Source organism: Lontra canadensis, unplaced genomic scaffold, assembly GCF_010015895.1.
Source record: "Lontra canadensis isolate GAN:19392208 unplaced genomic scaffold, GSC_riverotter_1.0 scaffold41, whole genome shotgun sequence".
In the NCBI taxonomy this organism is placed as follows: Eukaryota; Metazoa; Chordata; class Mammalia; order Carnivora; family Mustelidae; genus Lontra; species Lontra canadensis.
Window position 1 is genome coordinate 17,706,853 of NW_022631035.1, and position 23,224 is coordinate 17,730,076.

At 51.7% G+C, this 23,224-nt stretch overlaps 1 protein-coding gene across 2 annotated transcripts; it reads left to right on the forward strand.

The window, feature by feature from the left end:
* The first annotated feature begins 1,499 nt into the window (after positions 1-1,499).
* KIF18B (kinesin family member 18B) lies at positions 1,500-20,298 on the forward strand. 2 transcript variants are annotated; one of them, XM_032871012.1, is made up of 16 exons: positions 1,500-1,611; positions 9,601-9,927; positions 10,783-10,940; positions 11,221-11,325; positions 11,504-11,614; positions 11,720-11,917; positions 12,075-12,251; positions 12,841-12,915; positions 13,059-13,159; positions 13,640-13,829; positions 14,173-14,300; positions 17,142-17,341; positions 17,546-18,077; positions 19,037-19,126; positions 19,611-19,714; positions 19,917-20,298. In XM_032871012.1, the coding sequence occupies exons 2-16, from the start codon at positions 9,609-9,611 to the stop codon at positions 20,027-20,029; spliced, it is 2,601 nt and encodes an 866-aa protein (XP_032726903.1). In that variant the 5' UTR covers positions 1,500-1,611; positions 9,601-9,608; the 3' UTR covers positions 20,030-20,298. The 2 variants fall into 2 exon arrangements, with proteins under 2 accessions (XP_032726903.1, XP_032726902.1); XM_032871011.1 differs by having other exon boundaries at positions 1,507-1,611; positions 13,667-13,829.
* The last annotated feature ends 2,926 nt before the right edge of the window (positions 20,299-23,224 follow it).

The window sequence follows — 23,224 nt, forward strand, 5'->3', positions numbered from 1 at the left end:
TTCCCCTGGTGGCTCCTGGGGACCCCAAGCCCTTAACTACACCCTGAACCTCTGTTAAAATGCATGCATACCCCTGGGGTGCCTGGGTGGCTCAGTGGGTTAAACCTCTGCCTCCGGCTTAGGTCATGATCTCAGGATCCCGGGATCCAGCCCCACATTGGGCTCTCTGCTCAGCAGGGAACCTGCTTCCCCCACCCCCCACCTGCCTCTCTGCCTCCTTGTGATCTCTCTCTGTCAAATAAATAAATAAAATCTTTTTAAAAAAATGCCTACCCCTGTGAGAGGGGAGGGGACCCCTAAACTGGAATCTGTTCTTTAACAGTTGTATTTCTCTTGGTTAGTGCAGATGGCAAGAATACCCTGGTTTTTTTTTTGTTTTATTTTGTTTTGTTTTTTGTAGCTTTACAGTGACAGCACCTTTCCATCGTTTTCTCATTTTATTCTCCCCCAAAACAACAATGCTAATCCATTGTGTATCGGGCAAGGGAGGTCCAGGTAGGTGAATGAAGAGTCTGGGTCAAATCAACCAGGTATTAAACAGTGACTCCACTATCTTGAGGGAATTGTGCCTCCTACCCTCTCACATACCTCAGACCTGCTCATTGTCCCAGGGTGGGGACAGATCAGGCGAATGAAACTGGCAAGCTCCTGGCAGCCACCACCTGTTTCATCCTGATCAGATTCATACAAAGCTATCCCCTTCCAAATGCTGGGGGTTTGGAGGACTTTCACATACAGGCTGTGTTAAGTGAGAAGGAAGGGCACGATATTCACACCATTTTATGGATGAGGAAACTGACACTTCCGAGGTCTCGGCACTAATTGTGGCTGAAACCAAGCTTCCTGATTTCAGTGAAGGGCTCTCTCTTTGACCTCCACAACCTCCAGTGTTGAGGATCAGCATGAGGTTGGCCTACCGGAATCCAAGAAACAGGCGATTATGAAGGATGTAGACAGTGGTGCTCTAAGGGGCCAAGCCTCGTATTCAACAATCAGTCCATTGTATTCCTGACACCGTCGAAAGGGTGGAATTGCCGTTCTCTGTCTCCGATGGCTTTCCCATCTGAAGGTTGTTCTCAAAGTCCATTCTTGGGAGGGTCGCGGAATGAGAAGAGCCCCTGGACGGCGGCTAAAAAGTCCCTCTTGAATCGGTAGACGCCGTCTTAGTCCACAGAAAAAGACTTGAAAACGAGTTCGATACCTGGTTGCTGCAGCTGGTGATGAACCCAGTCCCAGGCACGACAGAGTGGGCCGCGCTTTCCCGGTTCCACAGCCCATACAGGTGTCTGTGGGTTTGGCGAGGCCAGCCCAGAGACGATCTCAAAACCAGCAAGCAGGAAGCGCAAGTGCGCAGGCGCACAGTTGACTGCACCCGCCACCTCCGAGCTTGTACTTTGTTACTTAGGAAACAGCCAATCAGCGGTCCGGACGGGGACCAATGGGAAGCGCGGATGAGCCGACCCGGCTAATTTGAACGCGCCGCGCGGAGCCCAGGTTTGCGCGGGTGGGAAGGAGGGTGTGGGGAGCGCCTTCGGGTGGTCTGGGGCTCCGGACTGCGGCGGAGGGACCGGGCTGCGAGCGGCGACAGCAGCGGCGGGGAACCGACGAAGGGTAAGCTCTGACCTACGGCGGAGTCTGCCCCGCGGGCTCCAGCGCTCAGGTGGACCCCGTCGCTCAGGGCGGAAGCAGTTTTTGGGCCAGACCCAAAGGTGCAGTGTGGAGACCGAGCAGGTTCTGGGTGGTGTCCTCTGAACAGGACGGGCGGGGCGGTGCGGGGAGCAGGGCTCTTCCTTCCACATCTGCGTGGAGATCAGCGTCCCTCTGTTCATTTGTACGGCACCTGGGCTGGGTCCGCACAACTGCACCGGGTCCTGCCCTCTGTGCATCCGATCTGTGAAAGATCCTCCCGCTCACTAGAACTGGAGACCTGGGACTCCTGCACACCTGTGTGGAGTAGCTAAGACCCTCTTCGCACATCCCTACGGAAGAACTGATTGCAGAGCTGTGCCAGCTGCCGAAAATTAGTTACGGGGGGGGGGGGGGGGCTCAGTAAATAATTTGATTGAATAAAGGAAGGAATGGAAAGACTGTATGACAGAAAACTATGCCTTTTGCTACCGCTCCTAGGATGCCTCCCCTCTTAATTTTGGCACTTCTGGCCCTTTATGATAGACCAGAACAACAGAATATATGTGTAGGAAATTTTTTAAAAGGAGTTCAAAGACATTAATGAAATAGCATTTTATTATGTGATAGAGAGGATTAACTTAACCAAAAGCTGTATCTTGGAAAAGACTAGTTAAAAAAGCCAAACCTCTGGCAATGTTGATTAAGATATAAGGAAAAGAAACAGAATGATCTTAGGAATAAAAATAGGGGCATAACTTCAGTTATTTGGAGAATAAAGAGAAAAAGAGGCTTCAGTGGAACACCCTTTTGACCATGCTTTTGGACAATTTTCTAGAGAAAAAAAAAAAAACAGCAGAATTAAGTCAAGAAGTTATGGAAATTTTGAACACACCTGGAACCATTGAGGAATTGAATTCATTTAAAATCTCCCCATCAAACTAAACAAAACAACACCCCCCCATGAAACTCCACCAGAAATGTATAAGCAATTACAAGAAATTATTCTAATCTTATACACACTCTCCCTAAAAAAAAAAAAAAAAAAAACCTTTCCAGTCTATTTTGTGATATCAACAATCAGACAAAGAAATTTATACATAAATTGTAGAAATGTAGTTGTAAAAATCTCAAAATATTAGCAATCAGAAGCCAACGATTTATATTAAAAAATATATCATGACCAAGTGGGGTTTATCCCAGGAATATGAAAATGGTTTGAGATTAGAAAATCAAATACAATTTACACATTTACAGATTAAAGAAGAAAACCTATCCCATTAGGCACAGAAATAGAATTCAATAAAATTCAGTACCCATCCATGAATTTTTAAAAATTTGGTAAACTAGGGTTGCCTGGTGGCTCAGTTGGTTAAATGTCTGGCTCTTGATTTAGGTTCAGGTCATGATCTCAGAGTCATGAGATTGAGCCCTGCCTCAGGCTCTGCATGGAGTCAGCTTGAGATTCTCTCTCTCTGCCCCTGTTCTCTCCTGCTTGCTCTTTCTCTCTCTCTCTCAAAATAAATAAATGAAATCTTTAAGGGGCACCTGGGTGGCTCAGTCAGTTAAGCATCGGTCTTCAGCTCAGGTCATAGTTCCAGGCTCCTGGAATGGAGCTCCCCGTTGGGTCCCCTGCTCAACAAGGAACCTGCTTCTCCCTCTCCCTCTACTGTTCTCCCTGCTTGTGCTCACTCACTCTCTCACTCTCTCAAATAAATAAATAAATAAATAAATAAATAAAATCCTTTAAAAAAATTTTTTTGTAAACTACAAATAGAGGTAAATTTCCTTAAACCAGCAGAAAGTGAAATAACAGGAGATACCTTGTACAATTAGTAAAAAGATACGATTATTCACTATTGTTGCCACCATTCAAGATTGTACTAGAGGTCCTAGCCAGAACCATAAGACAAGAGAAAGAAATACAAATAAAATTAGAAAGAAATAAACAAAATTATCAGTTATGGCCTTATGATTGTCCATATAAAAAGCCAAAAAAGACCACTCCTTCCTCTGAATGACCCTGGTAGAAAGAACCAGTGGTCTTTGGATGTTGCCCTGTGGGTACTAAAGTCAGGGGAGGTAGGAATTGCAGAAACCGGGTTACAAAGCAGAATAATGCCTCTGGTTACCGTCAGAACAAGGTCAGGTTCTGGCCTTGCTACTTACCATCCCTGTGACAAGCGCCTTCCTGAGCCTCAGTTTCCCTTGTAGAGTAGGACTGTAACAATTGTATCAGTAACTACAGACTGAGATTGTTGCAGAAGTTAAATCACACCATTTGTAAAGCCGCTAGCATAGGGATTGATGCATAATTACGCGCTCAACAAATGGTAGCTATAATAGTAATTGTTTTTAAACTTTGGGATTCAGACCCTGCTCTTCCCTGGCTCATTCATTCCTAGGACAAACACCATACAGCATCTAGTGCATGCTGAATTTGGTGTCTAGGTATCCGGGGTGCACAGACTACATCAGAAGGGGGTCCTGCTCTCTTGAAGCTTGAGGACAAGAAACACATGCGTGAGAGATTTAAGAGAGTGAGGAAGGGGACTACAGCAACCCCTGTGAAAACAGAACATCCAGAGGCTAGCTGCCTTCTCCACCTTCCCAGCTCCCAGTGTCTGCAGGCAGATCTCCTCAAGTCCTCAGAAATTCTCCAGGGGCTTCTAGAGAGGTGGGGCTTGTTCAACCCTAACCCTAAGAGAGTGGGCAGAGGAGCCTACCCCAAAAACAACTGAATCTTGGCTTCCCAGCCCCAGCTCGGCAGTGAACTAGCTAGCCTCTGGGTTTTAATGAGCTGCCCTGGGTTAGAAACAGGACGTGATTGTGGCTGGCTCGGAACCCTGAAGATCTTATTAAAGAATCATCTCCCTTGTACTTTGGGCTGAAATGCTCTTTCCGAACGGGGATCAAAGCAAACTTGACAAACGTTCTCTCATTAATCTCCTCATCCCCCTGGGGTGGGAGCAGATCCTTAGCTGTTCTCTCTCTGGATCTCAGAGGGGAAGCTGATGCGACATTGCCATTGCTGGTGGAAAGAGCTCCCCACCAGTCAGATGCAGAGCATACACCAGGACCCAGGCGTCCCAGCTGCAGCCCTGCCAAGTGTCACCCTCACTGCCCCCCCCCACCCTGTGCCCCCAGCGCAGTCTCAGGAAGAAGGAAAACATCTCATTAGGCAAACAGTCTGCCTCACTGGCCCTCAGGAGGCGGAGAGGAGAGGACTGTAAAGGTTATGTACATTCCGTTGCCAGTGCCCTTTTTAATTTCCTGCTTAGAATGTTGGGCTGCTCTGTGGCTCTTCCTCAGCTCAAACCCTCCCCACGGGGAGCTAGGACTGCCATTAAGCCAGACAGCATAGACCTAGACGGTGGGGCCAGGCACCCTCTGCCCTCACTTCTCTGGGTACAGGAGTGGGGCTCCCTGGGGGACAGGAATGCAAAGATGAGAGTCAGGAACTCTCTCTGGGTGTTGAAAATTAGGTACAGTCCATATATCTGAAAGTGTTTGCCGAATACATAATGCTAGTTACATAAAAAGAATTATAATTATTATATAAACATATAGGACTATTACAACAATGTGATCATGAGAGCGTAATATATAATACCATTGTAAGGCAATAAGCAGACTCTGCCATCAGACTGCCTGGGTTGGAACCAAGCTCCATCACTTACTAGCCTTGGGATCTTGGGCAAGTTGCTTACCCTTCTCAGTCTCAATTTTCTTGTTGAAAAATGAGTCTAATAATAGTATCTCTCTTGTGGGATTGTGATGGAGCTGAAAAGGAGATGGTATGCATAGGGTGTTTAAAACAACCCCTGCCACAGTGAGCACTCAGCTTTTCTGTTTATTGTGACAGTCCGATGGCTGGGACAAGGAAAGAACTATGCTATGTAACACGATGATTATTGGTTGATAGCTTTCCCTTGTTCTGCTTGAGGAAGGAATGAAGACGTGTTGGGGGTAGGGGACAAGAGTTTCAAATCAGCTCAATTCTGCCTCATTCCCAAAGGAAAACATGAGTTATTTACTAGAGTAGTAGAGAGAAATCTTACTTTTCTTTGCTGAATGACCTGGGTTCTAACAGTGGGACCTAAAACAATCTTTCCTGGGAAAACATCTATTTATATCCCCCAGAAACAGCCCCTGTTCCTTAACCCTTTTAATATATCCAAGAGGTGGGATGAGCTTTTCCAGGATAACCATGACTCCTGCATTCCAGAAATCCCATCTGTACCCTTGGTAGGCTGGCTTGATGGAGAAATGAGAATAGCAGGGAGAGAGGTGTGAGGGAAATACAAGAGGGAATAGATAATAATTATCTTAATAATAATTATTATTATAGATAATAATTATTTATATTATTACCAGGTCAACATCAGGAAATTTACCAACGTCACTTCCTGTATTAACAGATTAAAGGATGGGGCTCCTGGCCAGCTCAGTCAGTGGAGGCTGGAAATCTTGATCTCAGGGTTGAGAGTTTGAGCCCCACATTGGGCACAGAGTCCTACCAAAAAACCCAAAAAACAAAAACAAAAAAGATTAAAGGAGAAGCACTGTCATCATCTCAGCCCTTGTCAAAAAACATTTGATAAAATTTAATGCCCATTCCATGGGGCACCTGGGTGGCTCAGTGGGTTAAAGCCTCTGCCCTCGGGTCATGATCTCAGGGTCCTGGGATGGAGCCCCGCATGGGGCTCTTTGCTCAGCAGGGAGCCTGCTTCCTCCTCTCTCTCTCTGCGTGCCTCTCTGCCTACTTGTGATCTCTGTCTGTCAAATAAATAAATAAATAAAATCTTTATAAAAAAGAATTAATGCCCATTCCTAATGGGCAGTGGAGGGTAGGGAACTAAATATAGAAGGGCTAAAGATAGAAAGTATCTGTCATTATTTGCAAACTATATCATCATTTAATTGAAAAACCTAAGAGAACCCATGACAGTCTATTAGAGAGATCAGTAATGTGACCAAATACAAGATCTGCATCCAGAAAGCAGTTGCTTTCCTACATTCTGGCAAATAAAAAAATGAATTAGAAAACACAATTTTATTTATTTATTATTTTTATCGCTTTTTTAAAGACTTTTTTAAAGATTTATTTAATTTTGAGAGAGAGAGAGGGAGTGTGTGTGAGTGAACAGAGGGGCAGAGGGAGAGGAGAATCCAAAGCAGACTCCCTGCTAAGTAGGGAGCCAGACACAGGGCTCAATCTCACGACCCTGAGATCGCAGCTGAGCTAAAATCAAGAGTCAGACGCTCGACTGACTGAGCAACCCAGGCGTCCCATTAAAGATTTAGTTTTTAAGTAATCTCTACACTCAGTGCAGGGCTCAAACCCACAGCCCTGAGATTTTTTTTTTTTTTTTAAAGATTTATTTGTTTATTTGACAGAGAGCGAGAGAGACAGTGAGAGAGGGAGCACAAGCAGGGGGAATGGGAGAGGGAGAAGCAGGCTTCCCACTGAGCAGGAAGCCTGATATGGGGCTCAATCCCAGGAGTCTGGGATCGTGACCTGAGCCAAAGGCAGATGCTTAACCAACCAATCCACCCACATACCCCAACCCTGAGATTAAGAGTCGAACACTCCACCCCCTGAGCCAGCCATGTGCTCTTGAAAATGCAATTTTGAAAAGGGCCTATTCATGATATAATAAAGACTAGCCAATAACCAGTAACAAACCTATCAAGAAATAGGCAAAACTCACTTGAGAAAAGCTATGAAATTTTACTGATGGTTTATATAAAGCAAATAAAGAAAAGAGATATGGGGCACCTGGGTGGCTCAGTGGGTTAAAGCCTCTGCCTTCGGCTCAGGTCATGGTCCCAGGGTCCTGGGATCAAGCCCCACATCAGGCTCCCTGCTCAGCAGGGAGCCTGTTTCCTCTTCTCTCTGTGCCTGCTTCTCTGCCTACATGATCTCTGTCTGTCAAATAAATAAATAAATAAAATCTTTAAGAAAGAAAAGAGATAAGTTCCTAGATAGGAAGACTTGATATCGTAAAGATGTCAGTTGTCCTCATAATAATTTATAGATGCAAAATACTCCCAAAATCTTAAGCAAGTTTTTTTCATAGAATTCTGTAAGCTGATTCTAAAATCATATGCAAGACAAGATGCCCAAAGACAGTGAAGAAAAAGAACAAGGTGAGGTGTAATATAGAACCACAGCAAGTTCCTATGAAAGGAGCTTATCAGAGTAGCACAGAGCGCCCCAAAATAAATTCATGTTCATATGAGAATTTAGTTCTGTTAAATGTGCCATTTCAAACTGGTAGAGAAAGAATGCACTTTAGTAAACGATATAATCACTTACCATTTGGAAAGAAAAGATATTTAGAAACCTCATTAAAAAAATGAATTCCATCTGTGTAAAGACCTAAATGTAAGAAAGAAAAAGTATCAGACAAAAATATGAGAAAATTACCCTGGGGAAGGAGTGTCTTCTTAAATATGACATAAAAACTGTAAAAGAGAAGGTTGACACATTTAGCCATTTAAAAATGGAAAACTCGAGTATGGTGAGGGTAGGATTTTTTCCCAAGAATGCATGGTTGGTTTGATACCAAAAGTAATATCAAAAAATTTACCTCACCAACAAAATAAAGGAGGAAAAAACCCACATAAACATATCAGGAGGTGCTGAGAGATCATTAAATAAAGTTCAAGACATTTCCAATAACAAGTCTAAGTCAAATAAGAGTGGAGGAAATTCCCATTATGATAATTAACTATTTGTCCAAAACTAATTTCTAATTAGTGACGCACTAGGCAACAGTTCCTTGAAGATCAAGAGCAGGACAGGACGCCCCTTATCATCACTATTATTTAATATTGTTTTGGAAGTTCTAGGAAATGCAATACATAAGAAAATAGTTGGTATATTGGGGCGCCTGGGTGGCTCAGTGGGTTAAAGCCTCTGCCTTCAGCTCAGGTCATGATCCCAGGGTCCTGGGATCGAGCCCCACATGGGGCTCTCTGCTCAGTGGAGAGCCTGCTTCCCCCTCTCTCTCTCTGCCTGCCTCTCTGCCTACTTGTGATCTCTGTCTGTCAAATAAATAAATAAAATCTTTAAAAAAAAAAAATAGTTGGTATAACCATGGAGAAAAAAAAGGTAAAAAAGGGGGGGGGGAGAGGTTTTCTGACATATAATTGTATACTCAGAAAACCCAGTAAGCTTTAATAAAAAAACAATTGGAACTAATCAGAGAGTTTAAGGGTGGCGGGTAGAAGGCAAATGTATAATTATCAATTGTGTTTCTCCAATACTAGTGATCAGTACAGAAATGGGGAAGGGCGTTCCATTCATAAGAACAATTAAAGTACTTGGGAATTATCTTAGAAAGACAATTACAGGGGCGCCTGGGTGGCTCAGTGGATTAAGGCCTCTGCCTTCGGCTCAGATTATGATCCCAGGATCCTGGGATCGAGCCTCGCATTGGCGGGGGGAGAGGGGGGTGTCTCTGCTCAGCAGGGGGTTTGCTTCTCCCTCTCCCACTTCCCCTGCTTGTGTTCCCTCTTTCGATGTGTCTCTCCCTGTCAAATAAATAAATAAAATCTTTTTAAAAAGGTGGGGGAGTAGAACAATAAATTCCTGAAAATAGTTCAGAAAATTAGAAGAAAGAAAGACTGACGGTAGTGGTTGGGAGGGGAATGGTTCTTGCCTCACTAGGTAAGCAGCATGCTGTAAGGGACTGGAATAGAAACGGGGGTATTGGCACAGGAGTAGACAGATTAGTGGGACATAAAAGCCCAGTCATACGCCTCTGAAGAAACCTCAAAGAGGTTTTTATTAATAACAAAGAGATATTTATTAATAATAATATTCTTATTCTCTTGAGGTATCACATGGAAATTGGCTGCAGGGGAGGGAGTGGGAGAAGGTCCTCGAACACTAGTCAGTCTAAGGGCATACCTCATCAGGGCTGGGGTCAGACCAGTCCTCCTCTTTGTTGTGTGTCTGCCCAGGTGTTGCCATGGTGATGCCAGTGGAGGACAGCAAGGTGCGGGTCGTGGTGCGGGTCCGGCCCCCCACCCCTCGAGAGCTGGAGAGTCAGCGGCGGCCTGTAGTTCAGGTGGTGGATGAGCGGGTGCTGGTGTTTGACCCTGAGGAGCCTGACGGGGGCTTCCTTGGCCTCAAGTGGGGCAGCACCCACGATGGCCCCAAGAAGAAGGGCAAAGACCTGACGTTTGTCTTTGATCGGGTCTTTGGTGAGGCGGCCACGCAACAGGACGTGTTCCAGCACACCACCCACAGCGTTCTGGACAGCTTCCTCCAGGGCTACAACTGCTCAGGTGAGAGCCGGGGCACGGAGGAGGGAAAGCCCCAGCTGGTAGCAGCCTTGCCTCCCTGCTTCCTTCTTTTTTTCTTTTTTTTTTTTTTTTTTAAAGATTTTATTTATTTATTTGACAGACAGAGATCCTATGTAGGCAGAGAGGCAGACAGAGAGAGGTGGGGAAGCAAGCTCTCTGCTGAGCAGAGAGCCCGATGCGGGGCTCAATCCCAGAACCCTGGGATCATGACCTGAGCCGAAGGCTGAGGCTTAACCCACTGAGACACCCAGATGCTCCTCCCTGCTTTCTTCTGAGGGCTTCCTGCGTCCGGTGGCTGTACCCTCCTTATCCTCAGCTGGGCACTTGCCCAGGAGGGTGCTGGGCCTTTCATTCTGTGTGTGACACACCCTCCCAGGCTCTAGTAGTGGGTCAAACAGACGTGGTTCCTGTCCTCTTGAGGCTTGTGCTCTAGAGAGGGGAAAAGATGCTAATCACAAATCACCCCCAAAATGTGTGATTATAAACTGAGGTAAGCGATATGAGGAATAGAACCTCAGGCCTTCGGCGGAGGAAGCTGCCCAGCCTGGAGAAGGGCCCCCCGGGAATGGAATAAGCTCCCACACACAGTGGAGACCCCTCTGCCCTGGCATCCACAGGCCCAAGGGGAGCTAGGCCACAGGCACGGGGAACTGCAAAGCTGCAGTGTGAACGCAGGGGGTTGCGAGTGGGTAGGAGTCCTGGAACTGACCACAGGAAGGCACAGGAAGGGGCTTGGGGAGAAAGGGGGCGCCGGTCTGGGTGGCAATGCACAGAGGGACTCCTAGGGAAGGCGGATCAGGCCCCCCCACTCCCATCCTCCGACTCTGTCCCCCACAGTGTTTGCCTATGGGGCCACCGGGGCTGGGAAGACACACACCATGCTGGGAAGAGAGGGGGACCCTGGCATCATGTACCTGACGACCATGGAACTCTACAGGCGGCTTGAGGCCCACCAGGAGGAGAAGCGATTTGAGGTTCTCATCAGCTACCAGGAGGTAGGGCTGTTCCCTCCCAGGCCTGAGTGGCCCCAGTGACAGTGTGGGAGGGAGTCAGCAGCCCAGAGGGCACAGATGAGGCTCTGAGAGACACCACATTGGAGCGAAACCTGCCTGTCCTGCTCTCACCGTGTACCGATGTCCTGCAGAGAGCCACTCCTGGCTTGGCGTCCTGCCAGGCTTTCCCAGCCCTGCACCTCTGCCCGCCCCTGGCCTCTGGGGAGAGGGTTCCTGAAGGGCCCTCTCTCACAGGCCTCTCTCTTGCCTCCTTCCTCCTCAGGTGTACAATGAGCAGATCCATGACCTCCTGGAGCCCAAGGGGCCCCTCGCCATCCGGGAGGACCCCGACAAGGGCGTGGTGGTGCCAGGACTCTCCTTCCACCAGGTGTGGGACGGGGCTCGGGTGGCGGGAGTAGCCCTGCTGCTTCTCCAGGGTTCTCTCTCACCAGGCAGTCTGGGGATGCCCTGGATCCTGGGGTGGTTCTAGAGAGCAGCTCTTCCAGCTGGGGGAGAAGCCCCGGCTGGGGAGACCACAGTGCCCTTCCTGGGCATCTCATCTGTAGCCCACCTCCGCGGAGCAGCTGCTGGAGCTGCTGACCAGGGGCAACCACAACCGCACGCAGCACCCAACTGACGTCAACGCTACATCCTCCCGCTCCCATGCCATCTTCCAGGTGAGACGGGTTGAGGGTTGGAACCCGAAGCTGGGGCTCCTGGTGCCCAGCAGCCCTCACCCCTGCTGTCTGCCCTCCATTCCCTCTCCCCCCCGACCCCCCCAGATCTTCGTGAAGCAGCAGGACCGGGTTCCAGGTCTGACTCAGGCCCTTCGAGTGGCCAAGATGAGCCTGATTGACCTGGCCGGTTCGGAGCGGGCGTCCAGCACCCATGCGAAGGGGGAGCGGCTGCGGGAGGGCGCCAACATCAACCGGTCCCTGCTGGCCCTCATCAATGTCCTCAATGCCCTGGCTGATGCCAAGGTAAAGCCACACAGCCCGGGGGGCCTGCCTGGGACAGCCACTGAGTGCCTGAAGCCCAGGGTCCTTCCCTCCGGCCTTGAGCCAGCGGCCACTGGGTCTCAGCCCGGATCAGTCCTGTCCAGCCATCTCAGCTCATGCCCTCTTGCTGTCGCCCCAGGGCCGTAAGTCTCACGTGCCCTACCGGGACAGCAAGCTGACCCGTCTGCTCAAGGACTCCATAGGGGGCAACTGCCACACGGTGATGATCGCTACCGTCAGCCCCTCCAGTCTGACCTACGAGGACACCTACAACACCCTCAAGTATGCCGACCGCGCCAAGGAGATCAAGCTCGCGGTGTGTGCCGGCCAGAAATGGCCCACCCGGTGTGGGGGGTGGAGCAGGAGGAGGAAGGGACAGGACCCACCAGCGTTTTCTGGTACTTGGAGCAAGCATTTCCCCAAGGCAGAGGGGAAAATTTCCCTAGCCTCCATCTTCAGGGAAATTCTTTGGGATAGAAGCGACTCAGTCCCCATCCTTGGGCAGACTCCAGGTCAGGGAGAGGCAGGACAGTCTCCAGGCTTGAAAAAGAGAGGAAGCTATCCCAGCAGTGGGCTAACAGGCAGAATCATCTCAAGAGGGAGACGACAGCAGGGTGGCCAAGCGCTGGCCCATGAGAGCTGCCCTGGCCTGGTGAGAGCGTACTGGTCACTGGTCACGGAGTCAGGGGTGTCAGGTTCAAAGGCATCCTTCTGCCTTTTGCTGTGGCCTCAGGCAAGCCACTCACTGCCCTTCTGAAGTCTGGTTCCCCCGTGGGGAGGGTGAGGGAAGGGTGAGTCTCGGGAGTGTGAGGGAAGTGCCTCACTCAGAGCCTGACTCTTGCAAGCGGTTGCCAAAAGCTGCTTTGAACGAACACATGAACCTCTCCCCTGGGCCCCCATCTCAGCTTAAGAGCAACGTGATCAGCCTGGACTGTCACATCAGCCAGTATGCCACCGTCTGCCAGCAGCTGCAGGCTGAGGTGAGGGGCCCGCCTGGGGAGCTCAATGGGGAGGCAGGGCAGGGCGGGGCGGGAGGGCCAGCGTTGGGCCCTGGGGCTCATGGTGCGTAGCCAGAGCTCTGTGCTCCCCTGGGGCTCTGAGGGACTGGTTGCTTTGATGGCAGGTGGCCGCCCTGAGGGAGAAGCTCCAAGTATATGAGGCGAGAGCGGGGGCCAGACCGCAGGACCTCCGGAAATCCCCCAAATCGGGCCCTTCCCAGCAACTGTGAGTCCTGTGGGCACACTTGCCCTCTTTGGTTCAACAGGGAAAGCCCCCCTTCTCCAGCTTCTGTGCTGCCTCCTGGGGTCCGGGGTTCCCAGCCCGTGCCCAGCACACTGATTGTCACTCTCAGTGACACTCTGGGTGACAAGACACTGATTGTTGCCTCTAGTGCTTGCTCTCATATGACGCAGTGCCTTCTAGATAGTCCTAAGAGCAACTCTAAGTAACATTAAAGTAGAAGAAATGCTCCACATCAGATGACTAAGTGACACCCCCAGCCCACAGAAGCAGCATATACTCCTTAAAAGAAGGTGAAGTTAGGGAGGAGGCAGCATTGTTTCCTAAACCAGGAAATCATGGACGCTTCCTACCCTTTGCTACTGCCCTCTTGTTACCCAAGCTGGGCCCTATACCACCTCGTGCCACAAGAGACCCTGCCCCTCCCTGCTTTCCCACCTCTCAACCCTTCCCTCTCCCCACTAGCCTTCCCAGCCAGCCCTCACCATCCCGCCTTCCCAGCCAGCCCTGCACTCCAGAGCTCCACCCAGGGTCTGCAGTCCTTCAGGAGGAGAGCCTGGGGCCAGAGACCCAAGTGGGGAGGGTCGTGGAAAGGAACTCACCAGACCCAGAGCTGCCCCAGGAAGACAAGGACAAAGACGCAGTGGAGAAGGAGGTAGGACAGAGGGGATGGAATTTGGGAAGCAGTGGCCCTCCCCAACTCATAGACTCCCTTCATTTCTGGGTTCCTTACCTGGATGTCTTGCATCTTTGTCATTAGGGGGCTTTCAGATCCTATGCAGGAAGGGTAACTCCTCTGTGTCTGCATTGAGGGGCATGCCCCCAGAAGGGGAGCAGGGAGGGGGAAGCGGCCTGGGAAAGAGAAAGTCTCAACTAGGACCCAGTCAATCCAAGAGTCATCATTCCCACTCTTAGGTGATGGAAAGGTTTTAAGATCTGCTTATGTAGGGGAGGGTGGCCATCCAGGGCCCTCTATCTATGACTTCCTTCCTCCTTAGGTTCCCATCCAGGTACCAGAGCAGACCCTCGGACACCAGCTGCCAAGGTCCCCTAGCCTGACCCTGCAGCCCAAGCCAGACGTGGGCTGCCTCTCCCCACAGAACTTGGGCAGAAACCATCCTAAGCAGTAGGTGTCTTCTTGCTCTCCTCTGGGGTTCAGAGTGGCAGTTGATGGGTTCCAGACTTCCTGGGGTGGGAGCTGGTATTAAGTACATTGCAAAAGTTTTGGTTTTGCCCTAGTTGAGAGTTGCATCTTTTTTCCTCAACATTGTCCCTTATCCGCTTTCAACGAACTGGAAATTCTCACCTACTCTGTCTACTTACCATCCTCTCTCTTTTTTTTCTTTTCTTTTCTTTTCTTTTTTCTTTTCTTTTCTTTTATTTTATTTTATTTTATTTATTTATTTGACGGAGATCACAAGTAGGCAGAGAGGCAGGCAGAGAGAGAGGAAGGGAAGCAGGCTCCCCGCTGAGCAGAGAGCCCAATGCGGGTCTCAATCCCAGGACTCTGGGATCATGACCTGAGCCGAAGGCAGAGGCTTTAACCCACTGAGCCACCCAGGCGCCCCCATTCTCTCTCTTCTTCCACTCTGTCCATTTGGTGGAAAAAACACCCAATTCCATCCCGGATTTGGCTGGCAAGTTAGCCCCAAGTTAGTGTGGGGCTCCCGGGCCTAGCATTCTGCTTCCCAGTCTGGGGGCTGATCTGCCTGTCCCCTGCAGGGAGGAACCAAGCAGCCGAGAGAAGTTGGGTGACAAACTCAGGAAGGGACCACCTTCTTGAACCAGGTGCTTACCACGTGTCTTCACCAACAGATTATGGCCATTTCTTCTCAGAAGTAAATACAGACCACTACCCAAAGCCAAAGAGAAATGGATTCTGGATCCTTCTTTCTGTCTTTAATAGAGAGGTCCTGCTAGTATGTTTTTTCTTGGCCCCTAGAACATAAATCCCCGGCCACTTAGCTTTGCTGCTGCCAACCCCACTCCTGCCTCCCCAGCACGCTTCACGCTAGGCAGTATATTTAAAGCTTCCGGACAGAAGGGCTTGTTTAATTTTATTTCTTGTTGGGGAGTGTCTGTTCCCGACTCAGCAAAAATGCCGCAGCCTGAATAATCAGCGGCTCATTATCTGTCTGCGGTGCTGACTCCCCAGGGCCCTGGAGTGGCAAGGATGCACTGGCAGGAGGTCCCTTGGCCCCGGGGCTCCCACTGATGAGTCAGGGTCTCTGTGCCCTGATGTCACCTCACTGTGAGGGCAGAAGACACCAGGGTTCTTATTTCCACTTTGCCTCTAGTTTTGCGGTACCTGAAAGGTGCTTCAGTCCTAGCTGTGATTTGGGGATCGGTCTTCATTCTCCCTGCTTCTTAGAGCTAATAATAGATACTAATAAAATGTGACAGATAGACCCCACATATCAGGGGCTGCAGAACATGCTAGATCTTCTCCATACTTAGAGACACCCTAACAACCAGATAATGAAAAATCATTTCTCTTTGGCTTTAGACTTTAGAATCTTAGACCACCAGGGCCTTGAGTGGATCTTAGATTTTCCAGTTCAATGGTTTTTTCAGAATTTTTTTAGCTACCAAGTCCTTTTTTCAAATGGAATCTTATGCTGAAGTTTAATATGTAGAACAGATAAAGCAGAGTGACTCCCATTTTCAAGGTCCTCTGATGGGTTTCTAGAAATCTAATTTGGAAATCTCTGGTAAAGACCTGCTCCCCGCTGGCCAGATCGGGACCTGAGGCATTCACCCAGGGCCACATGGCCGGAGGGACAGGGAGAGGCTTGAGTCCCCGACAGCCAGGCCAATGCATTTCTCCCTAGACACCCCCTTCTCTCAGTGGTCTAATCTTATTATAATGTGTGGCTCAGGCAGACGTCGAATGAGTTTCTGCTATGTCCTTTTTAATTTATATCCTGCCTTCTTTCAGAAAGGCCTGGAGGCTGCTTTGTAAAATGAGTTTGGATTCCCTGAGCACACACTGAAGGCAGAGGAGGGGGCCCAGAGATGTCCAGGCAGGTCCTGCTACCTGAGGATAAATGATTGGCCATGAATAATCCCCACCGAGATAATTGTGTTCATTCTTTTATCACAGGTGTGCCTCACAGGAAGGAAATTTGCTTTATTAGAATCTAAATTTATACCATCAATAATCGCATTACCCTCATAATTCCCTTTAAATAACCCCTCAGCGCATGTGAAGTGGGCACTGATTCGTACGGGCTCTTCCGGGATCCCAGCCACTGAGTAGCGAGGGCAGACTGTGTGCGTTTTTGAGGGGTCTCTCAGAACCAAGACCAACACGGCCTATCTCATTCTGTCTCCTCTTGTCCTCACAAGGTAGATGTTTACATTTTACAGAAAATCATTAACCTTACAGTGCTTCACATGTGGTAGGTACTCTTTAAACACTTTACGTATCTAATAACTCCTCTCCTCTTCCCATAACCCTAAGACGTGGGTGCATCAGTTATCCCCATTTTGAGGATGTGGAGGCTGAGGTCAAGGAGTGTTTCCGAGGTCATGCAGTGGGAAGTGTTGGAGCCTGGGCTTGAGCTGATAGGCTGACTTGAGCCTAGCTCCTCCCTGCTGCTGCCTCCTGTTGCCCCCTGGGTCAAAGAACTAATTTGAGATCATAGGTAGCAGTGAGTGGCAGAGCTGAGAGGAGACACAGACCTTCTGGTCTGAGGCCATTTAGTGCCTTTTCCTACTTCCCAGGTCCCTATCTTTGTTGGGGGGCATATTTAGGGATGAAGCCCCACCGCCGCCTTGCTTGTGGCCATCTCTGCCAGCCTTGGTCTTTAACAAGGGCCAGGCAGAGCAGGACCCACTGCCGGGAAGATGGGGTGAGGCCAGGTAGGAGGGAGCTGGGGGACCGGCCCCTCGTGGGCTCCTCACCACGCCTGGAGCCGTGGCGCCAGGTCTGAGGAGGGCTGGGACCCCCTTTCCTCTCTTCCAGGTTGGCCTTGAAGGTGCTGTGCCTGGCGCGGCGGCAGTACTCCCTGCTCCAAGCAGCCAACCTGCTGACCCCCGACATGATCATGGAATTTGAGACGCTGCAGCAGCTGGTGCAAGAGGGAAATGCTGAGCCTGAGGCAAAGGCCTCAGGCACACCCAGACCGGCCCAGGGGCTGCCTCTGGAGCCATGTTCTGAGTCTGGTGAGTCTCGCCCCTGCTCTGTGTCCATCAGGGCACCTGGGGCCTCCAATGCTGGGTCAGGTTGTGCTACACGGGACTTGCGGCCCACCTGTGGAATTAGGGGCTCCTGCATGTCTCCAGTGTCTCTCCCCCAAATTCTACCCATTCGCCTTCCTTCTGGCCAGTCCCTGATCTCCCCTTAGCACCCGCCTTCTCTGTGCCCAGATTCTCCAGGCTATTCTGGCCCCGTGACCCGGACCATGGCAAGGCAACTGAGTGGCCTCATGCCCACCCTCGGGGTCCTACCAGGGCACGACCGCACCCAAGCCCAGGTATCCCGGCGGCCCACAGAGAAGAAGAAGAAGAGGAGGAGACCAAGGCCCTCGGAGCCAGACAGCCCCCCAGCCCCAAAGCCGGGAACCAAGCGCCAGCGCCAGTCCTTCTTGCCCTGCCTGAGGAGGGGGTCCCTGCCTGAGGCTCAGCCTTCACTCGGGCCCACCACCCCCAAAGGGGGAAAGGCCTCCATGTCCTGCCACTCCCCTCGCCTCTGCTCAGCCACAGTCATCAAAAGCCGGGTGCCCCTGGGCCCCTCTGCTGTGCAGAACTGCTCCACCCCTCTGTCCCTGCCTGCTCGGGACCTCAATGCCACTTTTGATCTCTCGGAGGAAGCCCCCTCGAAGCTGGGTTTCCAGGAACGCGTTGGCTGGGAGGATGTCCCCCAGGAGCTGAACAGGCTGGATCAGCCCTTCATCCCCAGGTGGGTCTCCCAGGCTCCCTCCCAGCCTCCCCCCCAGGCCTCCAGGCAAGGACTCAGGGGTCAGCAAGGGCCAGAGGTGCTGCTGAGAGGGGTGGAAGCAGGCCTGGTTTTTGGAGCCTGGTTTGCTGTCTCCCTCCCTTTGGTCTGACCAGTGTCAGTCCCCAGGCCCAGGAGGGCTGCTCCTCTTGGGGGCCCTGCCTTGTCTGTCCATACGCCAAAGCTGCCAGCTCTGGGACAGTTTGTGGCATGCCCACGAGTGGCTAACGGGGACCCCCCCACACACTTGGGGAGGGTCAGTGGGAGCAAGAATAAGGAGGTGACCTTGTCCTCTCTATTCCTCTGTATCACTCACACCCTCTGGCCCAGTCTTAGTTCCACATCCCGCTGAGAAATGCATATTTCTGCCATTTCCACCCCGGATTTTACCCCCTAGCCCAGCATCTGGACCTGGGAAGGGGGATCCTCAGAAAACTCTATTCAGCATTTTTTGGTGAAAAGATAAAGCTCTCACCTTTGCCTTTCCACTCACCTGCCAGGGTTAGGGGAACAGTGACCAGCTGAGGAAAGTCCAAGGCCAAGAACAAACAGCAGACTGACCTTGTACTTCTGAGGCCAAGGGCAGCAGGCTGCCCACCGCACCACCTGCCCCTCCTACCGCCTGAGCCACCTCTCAGTAACAAGCTCACAGCCAGGCAGGTGGAAGGGTCAAATTGTCTGAACTCCAGTTCCCTGAACGTGCCAGAAACTGACATCTGGATGTTCTCCCAGAACAGGCCTGTCACTCAGCTGTCAGCCCAGGCCGAGCAAGGCAGGGAGAGGAATCCACCTCTAAGTAGGAAGAAACCTCAGAGGTCATCCTGTCCAACCTCCCCACCCTCCAAGCTGGGGGTTGGAGGGAGGAAGTGCCCTTTTCTGGTTCCTTCCTGATCTGCCTCCCTTCGCCTTCCTCCCTCCCACAGTGGACCTGTGCCCCTGTTCACCATGAAAGGCCCCAAACCGACATCTTCCTTCCCTGGGACCTCAGCCCGCAAGAAGAGGCGAGCTGCCAGGTGAGGCTGGGGCGGCAGAGGGGGAGAGACAGAACTTTCCCCAGGGTGGTAAGCACTGAGCCAGTTACGGGGTCTTGGCTGTGTCTCTGGACCCCTCGGAGCCGGTAGCAGGGGTCTCATGAGCAGGGCCAGCATCAGGTTCCCTGACTGAAGGGGATTCCCTTGGTCCTTGTGAGTACAGGATTACACTAGAAGGGAAAGGTAGCTCTCTTTGTCAGTGAAAGACTAGAGGCTCCCTCTCCTTGAGGGGGACATTCCGTGTTCACTGGTTAAACTGGGGGACAGACCCCCACCCCCCACCTCTACTTCCCTCCCACACCCCACTGAGTCCCCTCCCCACTGCCTCTCCTGCCTTCAAATCTGGCCTTGTGGTGCTCAGCCTCCCCCCGTTCTCAAGACTTAGTGTCCAGCGGTACCCCCTAACCCTACCCCATAGCCCAAGGCACGGCTGTGACCTTCCTACCTTCCTTCCTTCCCTCCCCAGTTCCTCAGTCTCCCGCTCCCTGGGAGTGGCCCGCGGCCGCAGCCGCATCGCCCGCCTCCCCAGCAGCACCTTGAAGAAGCCAGCTGGGCCCTTCGCAATCCCAGGTGACTGGCACTGGGGACAGGGATGGTCTGGGCCCATGAAGACAGGAAGTAGGAGGGGACAGGATGGGCCAAGACCCAGGTGAAAGGAGGGCCTGGGGTATTTCCCAGCATCGCAGGGACCCTGATGAGAGAGGTGGAGGAGGGGTGGGGGGAGGGGAGCAGTGGGACAGAGCCTCACCATCTTCCTCCCTGCCTGCCCCAGCCAACTGGCCCGCGGAGGCCCCCTCCGGTCCCCGTTGCCCTGGCAACCAGCAGGAACTGACAGGGATTGGGAGAGCCCTGTCGTCTGGGAGCTGTGTCGCCAAGGTGTCCTGACCCACCGACCCCTCCTGGTCCCCAGAACTGCCTGTGCCTGGAGCCCTGACCTGCCTTCCTGGGCTTGGAGCTATGAATGCCAACACCCTCTTCCTTTATGAACACTCATCCCCATTCATTCTACCTGCTCTCTTTATCAGTCTCTCGTTATACTCAGCTTCTCGGCAGGCGGATATTCATCTTGAGGGTTAACACGTTGCTATTCTGAAGGTGCAGCCACTGAGGTGCCTGGGTGGCTCAGTCGGTTAAGCGTCTGCCTTTGGCTCAGGTCATGAGGCCGGGGTCCTGGGATCAAGTCCCACGTCAGGCTCCCCACTTGACGGGGAGCCAGCTTCTCCCTCTCCTTCTCTGCCTGCCACTCCCCCTGCTTGTGCTCTCTCTCTCTCTTTCTGTTAAATAAATAAAATCTTTTAAAAAAATAAATTTAAAAGGTGCAGCCATCATACCCCGCTAGTTCACAGTGCTCTCCGTGCAAGCAGGTGGCTTTGGGGGAAATTACTCTCCCCTCCCATCTGACAGAGGGCTCTGCTCCTGGCCACTGTGCAAGGGAGAAGGGATGAGGACAGGGTAGGGGGTCCCAGCTCAACTCTCCCTGGTTGGTGAGAGGGGGACACACTCAGCCTCATCCCTGCGGCCCGGAGCAGGAGCCCCAGCCCCAGGCCACCATCCTGGCGATGATGCAGAGGATACTAGTGTCTCAATTTCCAAATGAAGTCAGCTTTATTGTTTTTGCCCTGTTGGGAACAGGATGCACACTCCGTGTAAAAAGAAGGATAAAGAAGAAAGGGACACTCAGTTTTAATGCTACTACCTGGGCATGAGCGCTGTTCATACTCGATTTATAGCTTCTGATCCTTTATTGCTGCATATATACTTCTATATGTACATGTAGATATAGATATATTTTTTTATTACAATGATTAATAAACCATCTCCATCATCAGTGTTTGTGTCTTTCTGTGTACCTGGGTGGGATAACAACACCTCCCCACTCTCCCAGACTTTAGGAAACTTCTAAGTATAGAAAACATCCCCTACTGCCTCCTCCAGGGCCTTAGTTTGAGGCCTCGGGGTGAGCCCCTCCCTTTACTCTGCGGCCCCATCTTCCACTAAGGGCCTCTTCTCCTGAGCAGGTGCAGAAGCCGTCACACCTACAGGCCTGCTCCATCCATCTGCAGTTGGGCATAAGTTGCAGAGAGTTCTGCTGTCAGAGACAGTGTTTAGGGGCCCCAGACCTCCGGCGAGGCCCTAGGCTAAGCCCTGGCCGCAGGAACCCTGTTCAGTCTTCCCCCGTGGCCCCAGAAGCCCCATTCCCACCCTGGTTCAGTTCGTGGCTTTCCTCTGCACCTGTTCTGATGGTGAAGGTTCCACCCAAGTTTACCTCCGTCTCTCTAGGAAGATGCAGCGGGCTGAGTGAATGAATAGTGTAAACAGGATGATAGGAGTCTGTGTTTAACTTGCTCGGGAAAACAAACATGTTCAAGGTATTTAGCACATTGCGAGCCGTGTGTAAATAACGCTGCTAATTTCAGATGAGTCCTCGCTGTGCTGGGGAAGCAGCCGTCCCCTCTACCTGGTGAGCCCTGCCCCATTCAGTTTTGCCTCCATTTTTGGAGGAGGAGAGAGAAGAACCCACAAGAGGAGCACTGGGTCCCTCCTGGCTGCAGGCAGCACACAAAACTTTGCGACCTAAGAGGTATAATGAGGACAGATTCCAGAAGGTTCACAGAACGCGCCCAGGGTTAGACAGCAAGCAGCCGTGCCAGGATTCAGACCAGGGTCTGGTTCTTCACATGATACTGAACTGCTTCCCTTTAGAAGCGAGCAGGCATCATTTCTTTCCGTGCGCCTGGCGTTCCCGCCTCTGCAATTAGTCTTAATGAGTTTTTTTCCCCCTTGGTGCTCCGTGATTCCCACAGAAGCCGCCACAGCCTCCTATCTGTAGCCCCCAGCGGCCTGGCGTGGTGCCTTGACCTTGGGAGGCCTCGCCGAGCGCTGGTTGGATTCAAATTGAATAACTTGCCCGTTTCCCGGGGCGCTCACATATATTATCTCATCTGATGGTCACCGTCACCCCTGCAAGCGCCGAGGCAGCGGGCGCAGGACAAGGCAGCTGGTAACAAGGGCCAGAAGGGCAAGCTTCACACGACGGGGTCCATGGCACGAGGCAGATTTCTCTGAGGCTGGGGCCAGCTTGCCAGTGGAAGGGGTCACTCTTGACAAGGATGTTCTGCACCCGGACATTGGCTTGGCAAACATTCGTGGCTCCGTGGCGGAAAATGTGCTCTCGGGTGACCCATTAAATGTACAAAGACTCTGCCAGTGGAGCTAAGGACATGAGGCTCCTGCCCTCAGTCACAGGAGGTCGGGTGGAGAGTGCTCACCACGTGGCGTCCTGCTGGCCAGGGGGCAGCCTGGCTGGTCTCAGCCTCACAGGGAGCTGGCAGGGGCTGGGCAGGGGGGCAGCGAGCTGACAGCCAGCTCCCAGCTGACCTCCGTGGGCGGCGACGAGGCTCTGAGATTGGATTGTTCTTACATAAAGAGAGTCATCCCTGAGACGTGGCCATCAGTGGCTCCCCCAGACACGGCAGACCCCTCGTCCTGCTTCGCTGGCCTTCTCCTACCTTGGGGCTCTGCGCAGAGCCACTCTGGAGTCCAAAGTCCTGCCCAATTCAGAGAACCAGACTCAGTGCCAGGAGCGGCAGACACAGAGAACAAGACACTGTCCCTCCCTGCGGGGAGTCAGGGGAGCACCTGTCCCTGTCACCTGAGGGTAAGCCCAAACCTCCTTTGGTATTGGGACCTGTCAAGGTGGGGGGGACTGGGCTCTCCCTTCTGGGTCCTCCCACCCCCAGCCATCAGCTCTGCCACCCACCCCCACAGGGGACTCTGTCACCACATGGGGAGCCTTTGGCAACTACTAACTCAGGAGTCCTCCCTCTCACATCCCTGTTTGACTGTCTCTGGGTTTTCCCAGGAATGCCCCTCTGGCTTTTAGTTAAGTTTGGGGGATCCTGGCTTCCAGACAGAATCTAGTTTGTGGTTGTCTCCCCCGACCCCCATGGTTCTTTCGTGAAGAGGGATCTCAGAGGGCTTGGGATGGAGGCTGTTGGGGGGAGAAAGGGACCAGAGTCACCCCGAGGGGCCTGGAGACCATGGCTGTGCTTTCCAGCCCTCCCAAAGCGTTCCCCTCAG